The following is a 24009-nucleotide window of genomic DNA, read 5'->3' on the forward strand; positions in this document are numbered from 1 at the left end:
AGAGGGAGGAGGGAGATAGAGGTGACCAGAAGGAGAAGAGGGGGAATCAAAACGGGAGAGAGGAATGTAGCTAGTAATCAATTCCCTATGTGCTCTCCATGGTCTGGAACAGTCAGAGAGGTTCACAGAGTAACATAGAGAAGGGAAGAGGGAGGAAGGAGATAGAGGTGACCAAGAGGAGAAGAGGGGGAGTCAAAAGGAAAGAGACAGATCTAGCCAGTAATCAGTTCCCTTAGAGGCTAACTCTTGACTGACACCTAGTGATAAAGTCATTTTGTCATGTTAGAAGAAACTTTTTTGAAAGAAGACATCTAGGAATACAAATCCAAAAGAAAACGAAAACCAATTCATCCAAATAATTGCTCCAAGAATATTTCAAAATCTGTTGAAAAAGCAACAGATGGAAAATGTCAGTCAAAATGAAACTGAAATAAAAAAGAACTAGAAGCTAAAGAGAAGGCAAAGCACCATGAAATATGCCTTGGAGAAACAGGCAGTTGGACTCCCATAGCTTTTGGTCAAGATTCTAGTTGTGGAGATGGTATTCAGCAATCCCAAGACAAGGAGACCAGTCCAGGAAAGCAAACAAGTATCTCCAAAGATTCATCCAGTTTATAAGGAATATTATCCAAACTGCCAGATACTTTTTCCTCATTGCTAGGTCAGAATGTCTTGATGGCGTATTTTGGAGTGTTTGCATTGTCCAGCAGTCTCTCCTGCTAGCACAAAGCAGGGCTAGTAACGGTCCTCTTCGCAGTCCATCACATGGGTCAGGTGGCGGTTTCAGGGAACTAATTCAGGCTTTGTCGCCCTAAGGAAAGATGGTCTAATATAGAGGGTGTTTAGATTCTGTTCTGTTTTCTTTAAAAGCATGTATGTTCACTTTTGTTTTCCTATGCTTGAGTAGGGCTTTTAGGTTTTATAACAGAGATATTCTGATTTTTTATCATGTTGAAACATGGAATTATGGGAACTAAAAAGGAGACATATTGACATATATTTTTGAATTTGGGTTTGGGATTATGGTGGTCTTTGCTGTGGTAGCTCCAGAGTAAATTGTTATTACTTACCTCTCAACAAGTGATCCCAAGATATCTGTACCTACCTTTTAGGGAATTCTGAGTAATGCTGCCATCAGTTCAGTTCAGTTCAGTTGCTCAGTCGTGTCCGACTCTTTGCAGCCCCATGAATCGCAGCATGCCAGGCCTCCCTGTCCATCACCAACTCCTGGAGTTCACCCAGATTCATGTCCATCGAGTCAGTGATGCCATCCAGCCATCTCATCCTCTGTCGTCCCCTTTTCCTCCTGCCCCCAATCCCTCCCAGCATCAGAGTCTTTTCCAATGAATCAACTCTTTGCATGAGGTGGCCAAAGTATTGGAGTTTCAGCTTTAGCATCATTCTTTCCAAAGAAATCCCAGGGCTGATCTCCTTCAGAATGAACTGGTTGGATCTCCTTGCAGTCCAAGGGACTCTCAAGAGTCTTCTCCAACACCACAGTTCAAAAGCATCAGTTCTTCGGCGCTCAGCCTTCTTCACAGTCCAACTCTCACATTCATACATGACCACAGGAAAAACCATAGCCTTGACTAGACAGACCTTTGTTGGCAAAGTAATGTTTCTGCTTTTGAATATGCTGTCTAGGTTGGTCATAACTTTCCTTCCAAGGAGTAAGCGTCTTTTAATTTCATGGCTGCAGTCATCATCTGCAGTGATTTTGGAGTCCCCCAAAATAAAGTCTGACACTGTTTCCACTGTTTCCCCATCTATTTCCCATGAAGTGATGGGACTGGATGCCATAATCTTTGTTTTCTGAATGTTGAGCTTTAAGCCAACTTTTTCACTCTCCTCTTTCACTTTCCTCAAGAGGCTTTTGAGTTCCTCTTCACTTTCTGCCATAAGGATGGTGTCATCTGAGGTTATTGATATTTCTCCTGGCAATCTTGATTCCAGCTTGTGCTTCTTCCAGTCTAGCGTTTCTCATGATGTACTCTGCATAAGTTAAATAAGCAGGGTGACAATATACAGCCTTGACATACTCCTTTTCCTATTTGGAACCAGTCTTTTGTTCCATGTCCAGTTCTAACTGTTGCTTCCTGACCTGCATACAAATTTCTCAGGATGCAGGTCAGGTGGTCTGGTATTCCCATCTCTTTCAGAATTTTCCACAGTTTATTGTGATCCACACAGTCAAAGGCTTTGGCATAGTCAATAAAACAGAAATAGATGTTTTTCTGGAACTCTCTTGCTTTTTCCATGATCCAGCGAATGCTGCCATAGTTGTACTAATTAAGGAGTAGTACTCTTTGAGAGGTCATATTTCCATCAAGTTGTATTGATCACTGTTTACATGTTTTCCACACAGAGCTTTAGCGATATAGTCATTTTAAGCCTAATAAAGTCTCTTTAGGATGTTTTACTGACATTCTATATTCATACAAGTGAAAATTACAACCTATTTGGAAAATTAATATACCTATAAAGCTGCTGACATCAAGCCCCTAAACTATGTTAAAAGTTTGAGGAGGATTATCTGTAGTGTTAGTAATGGATATATCTGAAACTAGAGAAGGAAGTAAGGTTTGTCTTCATTTTTATGAAGAAGCTGCCATTTTTCTAAATATCTCCCTATAGCCCTTGTGTTTTGTCAGGATCCATCACAGGGTTTTCCTGATCCCCTTCTCTTGGAAATGTAGATTTTTTTTCAGATGAAAACCTTTAAAGTGGCTGCAAATCCTTTTTAATCACTAAATTTTGTAGTGGTAGGGAAGAGGCCATGTAAGTAAGTTTTCATTTGAATGTTTTCTTCCCCTGTTTAGTTTCTCTAGAGACGATGTTCATTATGTGAGTTTCCATCTTATTGTCTTGCATAGTAAGTAGATTTTGTATTTTCATTTAATTCCTCGTTACACCATCTCATACACATATGTTCACATTTCTAAAATTATAGGAATTAAGACTTAGAATGCAAGCATGTTTTTTTCACACTTATTCTAAAGTTCTGTCATTTTTTAGTGGAAGGAACAAGCAGTGGTGCGCTCCAGCTTTTTGTCGATGCTGGGGTTCCTGTGAATTCAGACATGATCAGGCATATTGTGAATGAAGTTCTTGCTGAGACCATTGCTGTCATGCTAGGTGACAGAGAAGCAAAGAAGCCAGATCCTGTTGTTACAGGTGTTTCTGGGGATGTTTCAACAAGTGAAACACACTTGCCGGTAGGTATGACTCTTTTTCATGACTTGAAGTCCTGGCAATTTTTAATACCTTTGTTAAAGCACAGTAAAATGGATAGATTTTAAATTGGGTCATAAGATCATAGTTTGTGTTGGAGATTGTTTTATTGTAGCTATGATTACAATAAAAATTACCCTTGTATTTTATTTTAAAAACTCTAAAATCTTAGAAAGTATAATACACAGATTCATTTTGATATTTGGCAAAACTAATACAATTATGTAAAGTTTAAAAATAAAATAAAATTAAAAAAAAAAGTATAATACAGTGAACACCTGTGTATGCTTTATCTGCATTTACCAATTGATAACATTTTGACACCTTTTCTTTGTCTTTGTATGCTGTGTATTATATATTCTGGTTTTTTTTGGCTTCTTTGGGTCTTCATTGCAACACGTGCACTTCTCTTGTTGTGGAGCATGGGCTCTAGAGCCCATGGACTCAGCAGTTGCGATGTGCTGGCTCTCTAGTTGTGGTGCACAGGCTTAGTTTCCCCACAGCATGTGGGATCTTAGGTCCTCAACCAAGTATTGAACGTGCGTCCCCTTGGAAGGTGAATTCTTAACCACTGGATCACCAAGGATGTCCCTATATATTCTTTAAAAGTCATTTGACAGTTGTAGATATCATGATACTTTACGTCTAAAAGCATCAGCAGTATGTCCTAAGAATAAGATTCTTTATTACATATCCAAAGTACCATTATTACGCCCCCCCAGTTTAACATGAATGTGTTAATACTATGTAATATGGAGTCCATATTTGAATTCCTCCAGTTGTTCCAAAGGTATCCTTATAGCTTTCTTCTTTTTAAATTCAAGATATAGCTAACAATCACATGCATTGCTTTTGGTTCTTACATAAACTGATGTTTTTAATCTTTAAAAGAAAATATATTTTAAGGGTTTCTGTTGTTGTTTAATCAAACTTTCTATGTTAAATAGAGTTTCTAATCTATTATAGTAAGATGGAATTATACAAAACCACTCCCTGTGGGCAGGGAGGAGAGGAAGTATCCAGGTAGGAAAGTGGGAGGTGCAAACTATTGGGTTTAAGATAGGCTCAAGGATGCATTGTGCATTACCATATGTAAAATGGATAGCCAGTGGGAATTTGCTGTATGACCGAGGCACTCAAAGCTGGTGCTTTGTGACAACCTACAGGGGTGGGACAGGGAAGGAGAAGGGAGGGAGGTTCAAGAGGGAGGGGACATATGTATACCTATGGCCAGCTCATATTAGTGTATGGCAGAAACCATCACAATATTGTAAAATAATCCTTTAATTAAAAATTTAAAAAATTAATAAAAGGGTGTATTGTACAACACAGGGAATATAGCCAGTATTTTGTAGTAACTGTAAATGGACTGTAACCTTTAAGAATTGTATAAAATTTTTTTTAAACCAAAAAAAAGAAATTATGCAAAACCAGAATGTACTCTGTATTACCAACTCTTTAAAACTTCATAGTCAATTCTGATCCTGTAGATAATAAAGACATCATTTTATATTGGTGAAACATTTAAACTGACTCATTTAAAGTATAAACATAAAGTTACATATTTGAATTTTATGAAAATCCATGTCAGGTAATTGGTATAGTGTTATTAGTATGCCAGAGATTTGATACATAGTTTTGTTCCATGCTTTATTTATTAACTCATCAGTAATGTATGTAGTACAGATGTTGCCAGGGTTATGTTTCTGCCTATACTAATTAATTTTGTCTTCTGTCCATATATTGCATATATTTTTATGAGGGTAATTTAATGAAAAAACATAGAAAATAAGTATAAATCGGAAATATATGTAATTGTTAAGAGCATGAACTTTGGAGCTGGGAAGATCTGAATTTGAACCCTTAGTTCTGTTACTTTAGTTTTGAGATCTACTTTATACTATAGATAAAATTTTAGAGTTTAAATAATGACAGCTTTACCAAAATCTGCTTTCTGAATATTAAAGTGGCCAAGTTCTCTTCTCCCATTGGCATATTGTTCCTTATCTTAAGAATTGTCATGACTTCTTTTGCCTTTTAATCTTTTATAAATATTTTAAATTAGTTTTCAAATACTATAAAATATTTTGCTGGGATTTGTGTGAGAATTAATTCAGTTTTGGTTGGTTTAATTTGGGAAGAATTGACATCTTTATGATATGGTATCTTGTTGAGCCATAATACAAGATTTTGTGGAAGATTCAATGAAATGATGTATGAAAGAACTAACCTAGTTAAATACTCAATAACTAATTGTTTATCATTATTATCATTATTACCCATTACCAAGACTAGTAGAATATCTTTAAGTTTCTCATGATGATGAGTCAGTAGCGTTATATTTGAAAACAGCACTCTTATGCTATTGGCTTATGCAGTTAAGAAGAATAAAACATATGGTGTATTTCTTTCACTTAAAAAACAAAGCTAAGAATATGCAAAATGTTAAGCAATGCTGTGGATTTTTTTTCTTTTTTCTGCATCACATGGCTTACGGGATCTTAGTTCCTCAATCAGAAATCAAATCTGGGCCCCAGCGGTGAAAGCACCAAGTTCTAACCACTGGACAGCCAGGGAATTCCCAATGTGATAGAATTATTAATATGATTCATGATTTTTAAATTACATATCAATTTGCAACTCAAAATACACAATGAAGACCAATCACCCCGCTATAAAAGTATGTTTTAGAAAGGGAAAAGACAAATAGAAAATACAGAAAAGACATGTCTAGACAGTTCACAAAGCAAAACGAAATACAAAGCAAAAGGTGGTTAGTCTCACTGATAGTAAAAAAAAAAAAAAAATCATAAATCATTGAAATTTCATTTTTACATATCATATTGGAAAAACTCGAAGTCTGATTAATGCCATTGTTCAGCAAACCTTTGGGAAGCATAAATTCTCATACCTTCTGGTGTTAGTGTAAAATGACACTGGTTAAAAGGAAATTTGGCAATATGTATTCAAATTAAGAATTCTGTTAGCCCATTAATCAAGCAGTCCCACCTCTGAGGATTTATTCCGTATGTCAGTCAGTCAGTCAGTCAGTCCGTTCAGTCGCTCAGTCATGTCCGACTCATGTGCTTCCCCAGAATTCTCCACCTGACTCTGAAAAACACACAAGGCTTTCTGTATTCTGGTTTTTAAATCTCATGACATAGTTCAGTTCAGTTCAGCTGCTCAGTTGTGTCCAACTCTTTACGACCCCATGAATCACAGCACACCAGGCCTCCCTGTCCATCACCAACTCCCGGAGTTCACTCAAACTATTGTGCATCGAGTCAGTGATGCCATCTAGCCATCTCATCCTCTGTCATCCCTTCCTCCTCCTGCCCCCAATCCCTCCCAGCATCAGGGTCTTTTCCAGTGAGTCAACTCTTTGCATGAGGTGGCCAAGTATTGGAGTTTCAGCCTTAGCATCAGTCCTTCCAATGAACACCCAGGACTGATTTCCATTAGGATGGACTTGTTGGATCTCCTTGCAGTCCAAGGGACTCGCAAGAATCTTCTCCAACACCACAGTTTAAAAGCATCAATTCTTCGGCGCTCAGCTTTCTTCACAGTTCAACTCTCACATCCATACATGACCACTGGAAAAACCATAGCCTTGACTAGACGGACCTTTGTTGGCAAAGTAATGTCTCTGCTTTTGAATATGCTATCTAGGTTGGTCATAACTTTCCTTCCAAGGAGTAAGTGTCTTTTAATTTCATGGCTGCAATCACCATCTGCAGTGATTTTGGAGCCCCAAAAAATAAAGTCTGACACTGTTTCCACTGTTTCCCCATCTATTTGCCGTGAAGTGATGGAACCGAATACCATGATCTTCGTTTCCTGAATGTTGAGCTTTAAGCCAACTTTTTCACTTTCCTCTTTCACTTTCGTCAAGAGGCTTGATTCCAGCTTGTGCTTCTTCCAGCCCAGCGTTACTCATGCTGTACTCTGCATATAAGTTAAATAAGCAGGGTGACAATATACAGCCTTGATGTACTCCTTTTCCTATTTGGAACCAGTCTGTTGTTCCATGTCCAGTTCGAACTGTTGCTTCCTGACCTGCATATAGGTTTCTCAAGAGGCAGGTCAGGTGTTCTGGTATTCCCATCTCTTTCAAAATTTTCCACAGTTTATTGTGATCCACACAGTCAAAGGCTTTGGCATAGTCAATAAAACAGAAATAGATGTTTATCTGGAACTCTCTTGCTTTTTCGATGATCCATTGATTGTTGGCAATTTGATCTCTGGTTCCTCTGCCTTTTCTAAAACCAGCTTGAACATCTGGAAGTTCATGGTCCACGTATTGCTGAAGCCTGGCTTGGAGAATTTTGAGCATTACTTTGCTAGCATGTGAGCTGAGTGCAATTGTGTGGTAGTTTTAGCATTCTTTGGCATTGCCTTTCTTTGGGATTGGAATGAAAACTGACCTTTTCCAGTCCTGTGGCCACGGCTGAGTTTTCCAAATTTGCTGGCATATTGAGTGCAGCACTTTCACAGCATCATCTTTCAGGATTTGAAATAGCTCAACTGGAATTCCATCACCTCCACTAGCTTTGTTCGTAGTGATGCTTTCTAAGGCTCACCTGACTTCACATTCCAGGATGTCTGGCTCTAGGTGAGTGATCACACCATCGTGATTATCTTGGTCGTGAAGATCTTTTTTGTACAGTTCTTCTGTGTATTCTTGCCACCTCTTCTTAATATCTTCTGCTTCTGTTAGGTCCATACCATTTCTGTCCTTTATCGAGCCCATCTTTGCATGAAATGTTCCCTTGGTATCTCTAATTTTCTTGAAGAGATCTCTAGTCTTTCCCATTCTGTTGTTTTCCTCTATTTCTTTGCATTGACCTCTGAGGAAGGCTTTCTTATCTCTCCTTGCTATCCTAAAAACAATACCCAGTTGTGGATGTGACTGGTGATAGAAGCAAGGTCCAATACTGTTAAGAGCAGTACTGCGTAGGAATCTGGACTGTTAGGTCCATGAATCTAGGCAAATTGGAAGTGGTCAAACAGGAGATGGCAAGAGTGAATGTCGACATTCTAGGAATCAGCGAACTAAAATGGACTGGAATGGGTGAATTTATCTCAGATGATCATTATATCTACTACTGTGGGCAGGAATCCTTTAGAAGAAATGGAGTAGCCATCATGGTCAACAAAAGAGTCCGAAATGCAGTACTGTGATGCAATCTCAAAAATGGCAGTATGATCTCTGTTTGTTTCAAAGGCAAACCATTCAATATCACAGTAATCCAAGCCTATGCCCCAACCAGTAACGCTGAAGAAGCTGAAGTTGAATGGTTCTATGAAGACCTACAAGACCTTTTAGAACTAACACCCAAAAAAGATGTCCTTTTCATTATAGAGGACTGGAATGCAAAAGTAGGAAGTCAAGAAACATCTGGAGTAACAGGCAAATTTGGCCTTGGAATACGGAATGAAGCAGGGCAAAGGCTAATAGTGTTTTGCCAAGAGAATGCACTGGTCATAGCAAACACCCTCTTCTGACAACACAAGAGAAGACTCTATACATGGACATCACCAGATGGTCAACACCGAAATCAGATCGATTATATTCTTTGCAGCCAAAGATTTAGAAGCTCTATACAGTCAGCAAAAACAAGACCCGGAGCTGACTGTGACTCAGATCATGAACTCCTTATTGTCAAAATCAGACTTAAATTGAAGAAAGTAGGGAGAACCACTAGACCATTCAGATATGACCTAAATCAAATCCCTTATGATTATACAGTGGAAGTGAATAATAGATTTAAGGAACAAGATCTTATAGACAGAGTGCCTGATGAACTGGAGGGAGGTTCGTGACGTTGTACAGGAGACAGGGATCAAGACCATCCCCGTGGAAAAGAAATGCAAAAAAGCAAAATGTCTGTCTGGGGAAGCCCTTACAAATAGCTGTGAAAAGAAGAGAAATAAAAAGCAAAGGAGAAAAAGAAAGATATTCCATATGTACATATATGAAATAACTTGGGCTTCCTTGGTGGCTCAATGGTAAAGCATCTGCCTGCAGTACAGGAGACGTGGAGACACAGGTTCGATCCCTAGGTTGGAAAGATCCCCTGGAGAAGAAAACGGCAAGCCACTCCAATAATCTTGCCCAGAAAATACCATGGACAGAGGACCTTGGAGGAGCCCAGTTCATGAGGTCAGAGTCAGACACGAGTGAGCGACTAAACAAGAACATGAAATGACTCAAGTCTCAAAAAGCTAAAAATAGAACTACCATGTGACCTAGCAGTTTCACTTTTGGGTATATATTCAAAAAAACCAAAAACACTAATTTAAAAAGATACATGCACCCCAGTATTCACAGCAGTATTATTTATAATTGCCAAGCTATGGGAATAACCTAAGTGTCTGTCAACAGATGAATGGATAAACATGTGATTTATATGTACAATGGAATACTGTTTAGGCATTCAGGCATAAAAAAGAACAAAGTTGCCATTTCCAGCAACATGGATGGACCTAGAGATTATCATACTGAGTGAGGTCAGAAAGAGAAAGACAAATATCCTGTGATGTGATTTCTATGTGGAATCTAAAAAGATGATGCAAATGAACTTATAAACAGAGGACTTACAAATATAGAAAACAAACTTATGGTTACCAAAGAGGAAAGGTAAAGAAGGGCAAATTAGGAGTTTCAGATTAGCAGATATAAGCTACTGTATATAAAATAGATAAACAAGGACCTCTTGTATAGCATGAAGAGCTATATTGAGTATCTTGCAATAATCTATAATGGAAAAGAATCTGAAAAAGGTTTTTTATAAGGCAAAAAAATCTGAATCACTTTTCTGTATACCTGAAACTAACACAACATTGTAAATCACCTACATTTTAATTAAATTTTTTAAAGTGGGACTATAGCCAATATTTTGTAATAACTGTAAATCTAGTGTGACCTATAAAAATTATATAAAAATTTAAAAAATTCTAGATATAAAAAAATGACAAGATTGTATCTGGTAATTCTGTGGATGGGAACTAGTTAGATAGGACATGGATAGGAAAGGAGACTTAATTTTCAATATCATCTTTTTGGATTTTGAATTATTTGAATTACCTATTTAACAAATTGATTTTAAAAATTTTGCTTTTTCCTTCTCTAATACTTTTCATTTCTACATTGTCTTCATTTCATTTCCCCCTACTTCTTCTTATCCTTCCATTGCTTTTCGTAAGCTCTATTCTTTTGTACTAAAAGGTTGGTTTTTGATATTGTATTAATTAGTTAAAATGCTTTCTTTCTGTTATTTGGTTTACCTAGCTTGTGTGTGGGTTTGATCTTCAGTTGTTTTCCTCTCTGTATTAGATAAGGGGGCCTTAGATTCCTTGGGAGCCTAATTCTGAGGTAGAGCTGTTTCAATTGTCTGAGGCTTCCTCAGGCTAGTCCTGAAACAAATAGCTAGAAATTAGAGGACTCCATTTCTCACCCCCCCATCCATTTAAATTTTATGCAACTCTGAATAAGATCATTTTATTTTTCAAATTACCCTTATTTGGGAATTATAAGCATTACTTATCTTGTTTTATTTTAGGCAAGAGTGTGTACCCCTTTGGCTACCCCACAGCCAACTCCTCCTCGTTCGCTTTCATCACCTCCTAAGGAGCACGTGTTGGTAAAAACTCCAGATTCTTCTCCCAGTGTTTCAGATCACGATGTAGCTTTTCCTATGAAAAAAATATTGGCTGAAGAAGGTAGAAACTTTATTTCTATAACTCAGTTTTAATTTTTGCAACTATCATGGTTTGTTGTATTAGAGTCTTTGTAGATTAGTATACTGGAGAAGGCAATGGCACTCCACTCCAGTACTCTCGCCTGGAAAATCCCATGGGTGGAGGAGCCTGGTAGGCTGCAGTCCATGGGGTCGCTAGAGTCAGACATGACTGAGCGACTTCACTTTTCCCTTTCGTGTATTGGAGAAGGAAATGGCAACCCACTCCAGTGTTCTTGCCTGGAGAATCCCAGGGACAGGGGAGCCTGGTGGGCTGCCGTCTATGGGGTCGCACAGAGTCGGACACGACTGAAGCGACTTAGCAGCAGCAGCAGCAGATTAGTATACACATAGCTGTTGCTGATTAAGTTTTAGAAAATCACTTTTGCTGGAAGGGAAACTAAGGATTTGGTTGCCACTTTTTAAAGTATATGATCTGGTAGACATTTAGGTTAAGTTCACGGTAATGTTGAAACTGAAGTCTTTTCAAGGTTATTTTTTTGTACTTTACTAAACTAATTTGGGAATTTTCCCATTAAGGGCCTTAATTATTATTATTAATTATGGTTTCCATTATTTGTATGCCAAAATGTTAAAGGCTGTCTGAAACAACATGTCTTGCCTTCCTGTAGACTTCATATTAACTCTTTCTTTCTTTTTAAAACAACCTTTAGGAAATGATATGCCTGCCATCACACTTGTTAATACCCCAGCAGTCACCCCAGTGACTACACCTCCCCCCGCAGCAGCTCTTACCCCAACTTTGTCAGAGACTTCAGTTGATAAATTGAAGATGTCAAGCCCAGAGCTTCCCAAGCCATGGAGTGATGGAGACCTGCCACTGGAAGAAGAGAATCCCAACTCTCTTCAAGAAGAGCTTCACCCAAGAGCCATGTAAATGATAATATATTCACCTTCAGCAACTATACATTTTACCTTAAGTTGACTTAGATGACCTATTGAAAACATCAGAAATGATAAATAAAGGTTTATAATTCATGAGCTAATCTATAGGAGGAAGAAGTTTCATGAATTTTAAGTTTTTACCAAATTTATTTATTCCTTCAGTTCTCTTTTTTCAAACAAAATTTTTTGGGAAATAGGTTAAATTTGAGGGAGAATCAGATTAATTTTGGGGGGAAACAGATTAAAATAAAGATATCTATAATATTGTTAATAAAATAGAATATGATTTTTCCCCAATGTGAATCTTCATTTACTATGATAAGTTAAGTTTTATATTACCATGTATCCCCATGTAAGCTTTATTTTAGGGATGGTAGAACTTTCAAGACCATCTTGAAAGTTTGATCAAGAGATTAAAACATGAAAATGATTTTGGAAAGATAGATCTTGTTGGTTAATTATAGTAGTACAGATTATGTTAATATAGAAATATGTCTAAAGGAGACAGTATTTTTTAATCTATTTTTTTCGTATTATTTGGTTATACTGTGTGGCCTGAGGGATCTTAGTTCTCTGACCAGGGATCAAACGCTTTCCCCCTGCAGTGGAAACATGGTGGTCTTAACCACTAGATTGCCCGGGAAATCCCTATATCTATTTTCTAACAATGAACATAGGCCTTCACTGACCTGATAAATTCAAACCATGTCTCTTTCTTCTTAGTGTAATGTCTGTGGCCAAGGATGAAGAACCTGAGAACGAGGACTTCCCTGCTCAGCTTGCTCCTCCAAAGCCAGTTGCCCTTATGCCACTTCCTGCTGGCATCAAGGCTCCTTCCCCCATACAGATGCCAAGTTCAGATTCCTCCACTGTGGAGAGTACCTTGAGTGTTACTGCCACTGAATCGGAAACCTTAGATAGACCCATCTCTGAAGGAGAGATCTTATTTAACTGTGGTCTCAAAGTGGCTAAGAGTAAGTTAGCTTGTATCAATTGATTTCACTGGTTAAATTATGATCCTTCCTAAGTAATACTTTTCTGTGTGAAATGGTTTTACTTAGTTTGTAAGATTTAACATAGTATAGTAGAAAGAATATGGACTCTGCAAGTTAACTTTTCTAAACCTTAACCTCAGACTCTAAAATCTCCCTCAAAAATCCTACTTTCCAGAAGTATCACTCTTAAAAGTTTGGGGTATACTTTCCAGTCTTTTTTTTAAAATATGCATATATAGGTACCTAAATACATCTGTATGTTACTTTTAAAAATAGGGTCATATTATACATATTGTTATGAAACCTGAATTTTTTTAACCTTAAATACATTGTGGACATTTTCCTGTATTAATACATATAGTCCTACCTCTTTTTTTCAGTGACTGGCCATTTAGATTGTTTAGATTGATCTAGTGGTGCCCTAATGGTGGGCGTTTTCAGATTGTTTTCAGTGTTTTTATACCATACATAGCTCTCTGCTGAGTATCCTTGAACATATATCATATAGCTAATATATAACTGATAGCTTCCTTAAAATATGTGCCTAGAAGTGAAATTGCTGAGTCAAAGTAAGCACCTTTAAAATAGCAATACATTGCCAACATGCACTCCAGAAAGTTAAATCAGTTTTTAATCAGTTTTTAATTGTATCAATAGTATATAGGAGAATTTTCTCTTTTTCAGTTTCATAGTTCCAGTTGATATTTATAGCTCTTTTTAATCTCTGACAAGCTGATAAGGGAAGCAAACATCTCACTCATCTTTGTTATAAAATACACTTTTTAAAGAACTGGTGAGATTGAACGTGCATGCATGCTAAGTCTCTTCAGTCTCATCCGACTCTTTGTGACCCTATGGACTGTTAGCCCTCCAGGCTCCTCTGTCCATGGGATTCTCCAGGCAAGAATACTGGAGTGGGTTGCCATGTCCTCTTCTGGGGATCTTCCCGACCCAGGGATCAAACCTATGTCTCTTATGTCTCTTGCATTGGCAGGCGGGTTTTAGCTTGTGAATTATGATTTATGAACTTTGTCAGTATTTTTATTGTGTAAGTTTAAGGGTAATGTTTTACAACTTTATCGTGAGATTATTTACTAAATTTGTTTCTTCTTGTTTCTAAATTTTTGCATTTTAATTTCTAGTTTTAGGAGATGAAGGGCTGTATCTGGCAAACCTAAATGATAGCTTATCTAGTACTTTGCAAGATGCCCTTGAAATGGTAAGGAATGATTCACTTCACTTTGAATTCTGACATAAAAGATATCCTGATGAACTTGCTGCAACTGATCAGGGTTTTTCCTCAAATATTTGCATTATAGTCATAAAATTCAACAAAGAAATGTAAAGTTTCTTATACATCTTATTATCATATCTATATATTTCATTATTGTAATTGTAAAAAATAGAAAATTATAATAGAAGATTGTAATGAATAGAAAATTATTGTTAACCCCTGTGGCTCCAGTAGTTGAAACATGCAATTAATGTAATTAGATAATGAAAATCTCAGTGTACATTGTCATGTGGAGATATTGTAAATGCCTTTATAATGTTGCAGGCAGGACCTTCAATGTTGAAACCAGCTCTCTTATAATATATTTGTTATTTTTCCCTAACCATGATTATAATTCTTTATGCTAAAAAAATAACTGAATTTAGTTAGTTTTAAAAGAATTACTGAAATAGGACCCAGGGGCACTAACTCTTCTTAGTTATTATTTAGCTTTATAGACAAAAAATAGGCATTTAAAAATGTATTTTTATATAGATATCAAGTTATATATTAAATAATGTAAATACCACACAGAAATTATAATAGGGATTTTTTTTTGAAAACTGTTAAGGAATAGAAATCTTTACTTTTTATGTTTTCAAACAACCTAAGTGAGGAAGGGTTGTTGTGCTCAACTTTCATCTACATTTATCCATGTGTGTGTGTATGTGTGCTAGTTACTCAGTGTGTCTGACTCTTTTCAACCCCGTGGACTACATACTGGGCTCCTCTGTCCATGGAATTCTTCACGCAAGAATCCTGGAGTGGGTAGCCAGTCCGTTCTCCCGGGAATCTTTGCTGACCCAGAGAATAAACCTGGGTCTGCTGCATTGCTGGCAGATTCTTTACTTTCTGAGCCACAGGTGAAGCCCACATTTATCCATAGTCTTTGCTAAGCATTGCTAATATTATTGCTTTTAAAACTTAGTTGATAATTTTTGACATATGTATATGTCTGTAAGCCATTATCAGAGTTAATGAAATAAACATACTCATCATCCATCACTCCCAAAAGTTTCCTCAGGCCCTTTCATTATCCCTCCTTCTCATCTCTCATCATTCTTCTCATCCAATTTATCTCTCCCACCAACCACTGATTCACTTTCTGTAACTATAGATTAGTTTGCTTATCTAGATTTATATAAAAGGAATCACATGACATGTATTCTTTTTTTGCATGTGATTGCTTTAACTCAGCATAATTATTTTGAGATTTATCTGGGTTATAGCTTGTATCATAGTTCATTCCTTTTTATTGCTGAGTAGTGCTCTATTGCATGGATGTACCACTGTTTGTCTGTTCACCTGTTGATGATCATTTGGGTTTATTCCAGTTTGAAACTATTACAAATAAAGCTGCTGTGAACACTTGTGTGCAAGACTTTGTATGGACCTAGATGCTTTCATTTCTCTTTGACAAATAGCTAGGGGAGGAATGGATGGATAATATGGTAGTTATATGTTAATCTTTCAGTTCAGTCGCTTAGTCGTGTCCGACTCTTTGCAACCCCATACTGCACCCCCTGTTCATCACCAACTCCCGGAGCCTACTCAAACTCATGTCCATCGCATCAGTGATACCATCCAATGATCTCAACCTTTGTTGTCCCTTTCTCCCGCCTTTGATCTTTGCCAGCATCAGGGTCTTTTCCAATGAGTCAGTTCTTGGCATCAGGTGGCCAAAGTATTAGAGCTTCAGCTTCAGCATCAGTCTTTCCAATGAATATTCAGGACTGATTTCCCTTAGGATGGACTGGTTTAATCTCCCTGCAGTCCAAAAGACTCTCAAGAGTCTTCTCCAACACCCCAGCATCAATTCTTTGGTGCTCAGCTTTCTTTATAGTCCAACTCTCACACCCATACATGACTACTGGAAAAACCATAGCTTTGACTATACAGACCTTTGTTGGTAAAGTAATGTCTCTGCTTTTTAATATACTTTTGGTCATAGCTTTTCTTCTGAGGAGCAAGCATCTTTTAATTTCATGGCTGCAGTCACCATCTGCACTGATTTGGAGCCCCAAAAAATAAAGTCTCTAACTGCTTCCATTGTTTCCCCATCTATTTGCCATAAAGTGATGGGACTGAATGCCATGATCTGAGTTTTCTGAATGTTGAGTTTTAAGCCAACTTTTTCATCTCCTCTTTCACTTTCATCAAGAGGCTCTTTAGTTCTTCTTCGCTTTCTGGCATAAGGGTAGTGTCATCTGCATATCTGAGGCTATTGATATTTCTCCCGGCAATCTTGATTCCAGCTTGTGCCTTATCCAGCCCAGCATTTCACCTGATGTACTCTGCATATAAGTTAAATAAGCATGGTGACAATATACAGCCTTGATGTACTTCTTTCCCAACGTAGAACCAGTCTGTTGGTCCATGTCCAGTTCTAACTGCTGCTTCTTGACCTACATACAGATTTCTCAAGAGGCAGGTCAGGTGATCTGTCATTCCCATCTCTTAAAGAATTTTCCACAGTTTGTTGTGATCCACACAGTCAAAGGCTTTGGCGTAGTCAATAAAACAGAAGTAGATGTTTATCTGGAACTCTCGCTTTTTCGATGATCCAGCGGATGTTGGCAATTTGAGCCCTGGTTCCTCTGCCTTTTCTAAATCTAGCCTGAACATCTGGAAGTTCACGGTTCATGGACTGTTGTGCTAGCATGTGAGATGAGTGTAATTGTGTGGTAATTTGAACATTGTTTGGCATTGCCTTTTTTTGGGATTGAAATGAAAACTGACCTTTTCCAGTCCTGTGGCCACTGCTGAGTTTTCCACATTTGCTGCATATTGACTGCAGCTCTTTAACAGGATCATCTTTTAGTATTTGTAATGGCTTAACTAGAATTCTCTCACCTCCAAGCTTTGTTCATAGTAATGTTTTCTAAGGCCCACTTGACATTGCATTCCAGGATGTCTGGCTCTAGGTGAGTGATCACACCATTGTGGTTATCTGGGTCATGAAGATCTTTTATGTACAGGTCTTCTGTGTATTCTTGCCACCTCTTCTTAATATCTTCTGCTTCTGTTAGGTCCATACCATTTCTGTCCTTTATTGTGCTCATCTTTGCATGAAATGTTCCCTTGGTATCTCTAATTTTCTTGAAGAGATCTCTAGTCTTTGCCGTTCTGTTGTTTTCCTCTATTTCTTTGCATTGATTGCTGAGGAAGGCTTTCTTATCTCTTCTTGATATATTTTGGAACTCTGCATTCAAATGGGTATATATTTTCTCCTTTGCCTTTTGTTTCTTTTCTTTTTACAGCTATTTGTAAGGCCTCCTCAGACAACCATTTTGCCTTTTTTCACTTCTTTTCCTTGGCGATGGTCTTGATCACTGCCTCCTGTACAGTGTCACAAACTTCCATCCATAGTTCTTTAGGCACTCTGTCTATCAGATCTAATCCCTATTAGTCACTTCCACTGTATAATCATGAGGGATTTGATTTAGGTCATACCTGAATGGTCTAGTGGTTTTCCCTACTTTCTTCAGTTTCAGTCTGATTTTGGCAATAAGGAGTTCATGGTCTGAGCCACAATCAGTTCCCAGTCTTGTTTTTGCTGACTGTATAGAGCTTCTCCGTCTTTGGCTACGAAGAATATAATCAGTCTGATTTCAGTATTGACCATCTGGTGATGTCCATGTGTAGAGTCTTCTCTTGTGTTGTTGGAAGAGGGTGTTTGCCATGACCAGTGTGTTCTCTTGGCAAAAGTCTGTTAGCTTTTGACCTGCTTCGTTTTGTACTCCAAGGCCAAATTTGCCTGTTACTCCAGGTAGCTCTTGACTTCCTACTTTTTCATTCCAGTCCCCTATAATGAAGAAGACATCTTTTTTGGGTGTTAGTTCTGGAAGTTCTCATAGGTCTTCATAGAACTGTTCAATTTCAGCTTCTTCAGCATTACTGGTCAGGGCATAGACTTGGATTACTGTGATGTTGAATGGTTTGCCTTGGAAACGAACAGAGATCATTCTATCATTTTTGAGATTGCACCCAAGTACTGCATTTTGGACTCTTGTTGAGTATGATGGCTACTCCATTTCTTCTAAGGGATTCTTGCCCATAGTAGTAGATATTATGGTCATCTGAGCTAAGGTCACCCATTCCAGTCCATTTTAGTTCACGGATTCCTAAAATGTTGATCTTCACTCTTGCCATCTCCTGTTTGACCACTTCCAATTTGCCTAGATTCATAGACCTGACATTCCAGGTTCCTATGCATTATAGTTCTTTATAGCATTGGACTTTATTTCCATCACCTATCACATCCACGACTGAGTGTTGTTTTTGCTTTGGCTCTGTCTCTTCATTCTTTCTGGAGTTATTTCTCCCCTTTTTTCCAGTAGCATATTGGGCATCTACCAACCTGGGGAGTTCATCTTTCAGTGTCATACCTTTCTGCCTTTTCATACTGTTCATGGAGTTCTCAAGGCAAGAATACTGAAGTGTTAATCTTTAAGAAGAGCTTTTTTTAAGTTATCTGCCAAAATCTTGTGTAGACCTTTTCCTTCTATGTTTTATATTTTTATATTGCTATAAATATGTTTTGTATTACTGAGTAATATAAAATATACTGAGTTATGTTTTATATTGAGTAATATGCTTATATTTATATTTAACTGAGTAATACATTTTTTATTTACATTCATATTTAACTGAATAATATGTTTTATATTACGGAGCTTCTCTAATACCTCAGATGATGAAGAATCCTCCTGCAATGTAGGAGACCCTGGTTTGATCCCTGGGTTGGAAAGATCTCCTGAAGAAGGGAATGGTAACCTACTCCAGTGTTCTTGGCTGGAGAATCCCATGGACAGAGAAGCCTGGTGGGTTATAGTCTGCGGGATTGCGAAGAGTCAGACACTACACTTTCTTTCACTTTTATATTACTATAAATATTTCTGAGCATTGCTCAGGAAATGGCTAAGTACTCAGAGACAGTTTTATCCTTTTGCTTCTTGCTTTATGGTTTTTTAGGCAAAACCATAGTGGTACTCAATCTAGGGATACTTATCCCCATTGTGGAGAGAAGACTCTTCTATGTACTCCACTCAGTGCCTCAATATTGAGGTTTTCCAGCATGGCCAGTGGAAACAACTATAGTCCTTTGTTATATATAATGGTATTTAACATCAGTTCAGTTCAGTTCAGTTCAATCGCTCAGTCGTGTCTGACTCTTTGCAACCCCATGAATCACAGCACGCCAGGCCTCCCTGTCTATCACCAACTCCTGGAGTTCACTCAAACTCATGTCCATTGACTCATTGATGCCATCCAGCCATCTCATCCTCTGTCATCCCCTTCTCCTCCTACCTCCAATCCCTTCCAGAATCAGGGTCTTTTCCAGTGAGTCAACTCTTCACATGAGGTGGCCAAAGTATTGGAGTTTCAGCTTCAGCAATCAGTCCTTCCAGTGAACACCCAGGACTGATTTCCTTTAGAATGGACTGGTTGGATCTCCTTGCAGTCCAAGGGACTCTCAAGAGTCTTCACCAACATCACAGTTCAAAAGCATCAGTTCTTCGGTGCTCAGCTTTCTTCACAGTCCAACTCTCACATCCATACATGACCACTGGAAAAACCATGGCCTTGACTAGGTGGACCTTTGTTGGCAAAGTAATGTCTCTGCTTTTGAATATGCCATCTAGGTTGGTCATAACTTTCCTTCCAAGGAGTAAGCATCTTTTAATTTTGTGGCTGCAATCACCATCTGCAGTGATTTTGGAGCCCCCCAAAAATAAAGTCTGACACTGTTTCCACTGTTTCCCCATCTATTTCCCATGAAGTGATGGGACCAGATGCCATGATCTTAGTTTCCTGAATGTTGAGCTTTAGGCCAACCTTTTCACTCTCCTCTTTCACTTTCATCAAGAGGCTTTTTGGTTCCTCTTCATTTTCTGCCATAAGGGTGGTGTCATCTGCCTATCTGAGGTTATTGATATTTCTCCTGGCAATCTTGATTCTAGCTTGTGCTTCTTCCAGCCCAGAGTTTCTTATGATGTATTCTGCATATAAGTAAAATAAGCAGGGTGACAACATACAGCCTTGATGTACTCCTTTTCCTATTTGGAACCAGTCTGTTGTTCCATGTCCAGTTCAAACTGTTGCTTCCTGACCTGCATACAGGTTTCTCAAGAGGCAGGTCAGGTGGTCTGGTATTCCCATCTCTTTCAGAATTTTCCACAGTTTATTGTGATCCACACAGTCAAAGGCTTTGGCATAGTCAATAAAGCAGAAATAGATGTTTTTCTGGAACTCTCTTGCTTTTTCCATGATCCAGCAGATGTTGGCAATTTGATCTCTGGTTCCTCTGCCTTTTCTAAAACCAGCTTGAACATCTGGAATTTCGCGGTTCATGTATTGCTGAAGCCTGGCTTGGAGAATTTTGAGCATGACTTTACTAGCGTGTGAGATGAGTGCAACTGTGTGGTAGTTTGAGCATTCTTTGGCATTGCCTTTCTTTGGGATTGTAATGAAAACTGACCTTTTCCACTCCTGTGGCCACGGCTGAGTTTTCCAAATTTGCTGGCATATTGAGTGCAGCACTTTCACAGCATCATCTTTCAGGACTTGAAATAGCTCAACTGGAATTCCATCATCTCCACTAGCTTTGTTCATAGTGATTAAGGCCCACTTTACTTCACATTCCAGGATGTCTGGCTCTAGGTGAGTGATCATACCATCATGATTATCTGGGTCGTGAAAATCTTTTTTGTACAGTTCTTCTGTGTATTCTTGCCACCTCTTCTTAATATCTTCTGCTTCTGTTAGGTCCATACCATTTCTGTCCTTTATCGAGCCCATCTTTGCATGAAATGTTCCCTTGGTATCTCTAATTTTCTTGAAGAGATCTCTAGTCTTTCCCATTCTATTGTTTTCCTCTGTTTCTTTGCACTGATTGCTAAGGAAGGCTTTCTTATCTCTCCATGCTATTCTTTGGAACTCGGCATTCAGATGCTTGTATCTTTCCTTTTCTCCTTTGCTTTTCGCTTCTCTTCTTTTCACAGCTATTTGTAAGGCCTCCCCAGATAGCCATTTTGCTTTTTTGCATTTCTTTTCCATGGGGATGGTCTCGATCCCTGTCTGCTGTACAATATGACGAACCTCCATTCATAGTTCATCAGGCACTCTATCAGATCTAGTCCCTTAAATCTATTTCTCACTTCCACTTCATAATCATACGAGATTTGATTTAGGTCATACCTGTTTTTAACATCAGGCACTGATATATCCAATCCCTTCTCAGGTACTTGTTCCTGCAGCCTTATGTAATTGCCTCAGATGCATCTGCTGATCAGTAATCAGGTTAATTCTCAAGGGAATCATCTGCAGTTCTCCAGAGTTCTCTCTCTGCAGCTTTCACTTTTCTAGCAGCCTGTCTTCGGAGAAGGCGATGGCACCCCACTCCAGTACTCTTGCCTGGAAAATCCCATGGACGGCGGAGCCTGGTGGGCTGCAGTCCATGGGTTCGCTAAGGGTCGGACACAACTGAGCGACTTCCCTTTCACTTTTCGCTTTCATGCATTGAGAAGGAAATGGCAACCCACTCCAGTGTTCTTCCCTGGAGAATCCCAGGGACGGGGGAGCCTGGTGGGCTGCCGTCTATGGGGTCGCACAGAGTTGGACATGACTGAAGCGACTTAGCAGCAGCAGCAGACTGTCTTAGGAACTCTAGCCGTCTTGGCCTTCCTGTAGTTTTAGCTCCATCTTTTCAGCTCAGGCTCCTGTGCCACAGTCTGGAAGCCTATAAGCTGTAAGCTAGAGCAGTCATAGGCTTCTTCTGATTTGTTTCCCATTTCTCAGGGATCATTGTTTTTTGTTAACTGATGCCCTATGTTTTGAAATGCATTTTTTCACATACTTTGTCCATGTTTTAGTTGTTTTAAGCAATGTTTCTGGTCTTTATTACTCCATCTTGTCTGGAAGTAGAAGGCTAGTTACATTAATCTTTTCATTTGTTATCATTGTATATGATCATGATGAAACAGAAGGAGATTGGTATACTTTTGAAACATCATGTTCTTCTATCCTATTACAATCATAATGCTAGAAATTTCTTTAAAGCAACCCATTCAAGTGATGTAAAGTAGGACTGTATATTAAATTCACCAGTGGAGCTTTTAAAAAAGTGTGTCTTTGGCCCCACCCTCTGATATGTGGATTCAGTAGATCATAAGGGTTATGTGGTATGCATGTATGTGTGTGGGCAGTTAGAAGCCTAAACCTCTATATTTAAAAAAAGCATCTTAAAGGATGATATGCATCCTTTGTTAAAAATATGTTAGTACTTATTTTCCTTTGAGTTGAAGGAGGTTAAATCACTTATTTGTGTCACATAACTATATAGTCACAGATTTTTGTGGATACATAATACTTTTGCCTTTCGTTTTAAGCTATCAACTTAAGCTGTGTGTGCTAAGTCACTTTAGTCATGTCCAAATCTTTGCGGTCGCAAAGCTGGCTGTAGCCAGCCAGGCTCCTCCATCCATGGGATTTTCCAGGCAAGAATACTGGAGTGGGTTGCCATTTTCTTCTCCAGGGGATCTTTCCAACCCAGGGATCAAATCTTGGTCTCTTACATTGCAGGCAGACTCTTTCCCATCTGAGCCACCAGGGAAACCTGATGTTAAGTTCTGTCAAGCTAAGAACTGTAAATTTTGAGTTCTAATAGGGGCTGTATGAATTCTAAAGCTTGAGTTGCAAGGGGCTGGTGTTTGTCAAGTCCAACAAACAAAAAATGAAAGATGCCATATAGCGTCTTTACACTATTAAAGACACAGGAATGAAAGATGCCTAATCTGGAGATTCATATGTTCAAAATGTGTTAAAATAATTTTCTCTACTATATGTGGGAGTATGAAGTAATGAAGGAGCATTTTGATAAGATTTTAATAGGGCAGCTACTTTTCTAACTAATTATTATGAGTAATTGGTTGAGTCTATTCTGAAGAGAGTGGAAGTCACTTTTATAAAATAATACCGGGGGAAGACTAAAGGAGAAGTCTTTATTTTCAGAGAAGCATTAAACTAAGATTTGGCCTACTTCATATTGTCATTATGGCATTTTTATCCCTTCTTAGAACTGTATCTTGGTGCCAAAGCATGTTTTAAGTTTGTTCAAAGTAAATCGCTGACCTGAACCAGGACTAAATTATAACATCTTTCTTTTTCTGCATTTAAAACTAATTTAATTTCAACATTTTTACTAAGCCTAAAATCAGATATGCTACAAATTTATGATAGAATCACATGCAGAAATACAATCTTGAAAAGCTGAGACTAATTTTGAAGTTATGAATCAGTAGGCATTTACCTATGTACACCTGGGGGATAAAGACTTGTGCTCCAGAGTTAATAAACTTTATTTCATTAAACATAAGATACTTAGGTAAAATTACTATTAATGGAATCTAAAGTCATGTTAATACTGGTATTTACAAGGAATCCAGTTTTCTGGCTCTGTGGCCTACATTTGGGGAACTGGTCTATTTTGAGGTGCCAAGAAGTCTGAGCTGGGTCAGACTGCTCCCTCAAAAGCACTGGAGATCAGCACAAAGGCACAGGACAGTCAAAGGTCTGTAGGTGCCGCAGCATATTTCCGGAGGTTTTCATTTCTGCCTGTGGTCCAGGTTGCGCCATTGCAATGGTGCTTCAGCCCCATTGCCACGCTGGGGCACAGCTTTGTGTGCCGCATCCACAGGAAGCAGGAAAATGTGTGAGAAGAAACTTGACGATCCTGAATAAAATGTTATGAATCCTTGTCACTCAATCTCATGGGACAGAAGGTCTAATTTTCATCTTTTATAATAAATCTCCAATTCAAATGTAACCAAATTATTTTATACTGATGATTATCTTTGAGGCACAC

At 38.3% G+C, this 24009-nt stretch overlaps 1 protein-coding gene across 15 annotated transcripts in view; it reads left to right on the forward strand.

Annotated features, from left to right (window-relative positions):
* The window catches only part of KIAA0586 (KIAA0586 ortholog), a 130196-nt gene that overhangs the window by 53717 nt on the left and 52470 nt on the right, over positions 1-24009 (forward strand). For all 15 annotated transcript variants that reach the window (XM_055538206.1, XM_055538193.1, XM_055538192.1 and 12 more), the window contains 5 exons: positions 3016-3215; positions 10794-10953; positions 11645-11864; positions 12600-12850; positions 14014-14090. In XM_055538206.1, coding sequence (XP_055394181.1) covers positions 3016-3215; positions 10794-10953; positions 11645-11864; positions 12600-12850; positions 14014-14090 — 908 coding nt within the window. The remainder of the gene's footprint in view (positions 1-3015; positions 3216-10793; positions 10954-11644; positions 11865-12599; positions 12851-14013; positions 14091-24009) is intronic.

Source organism: Bubalus kerabau, chromosome 10, assembly GCF_029407905.1.
Source record: "Bubalus kerabau isolate K-KA32 ecotype Philippines breed swamp buffalo chromosome 10, PCC_UOA_SB_1v2, whole genome shotgun sequence".
Classification (NCBI taxonomy): domain Eukaryota; kingdom Metazoa; phylum Chordata; class Mammalia; order Artiodactyla; family Bovidae; genus Bubalus; species Bubalus kerabau.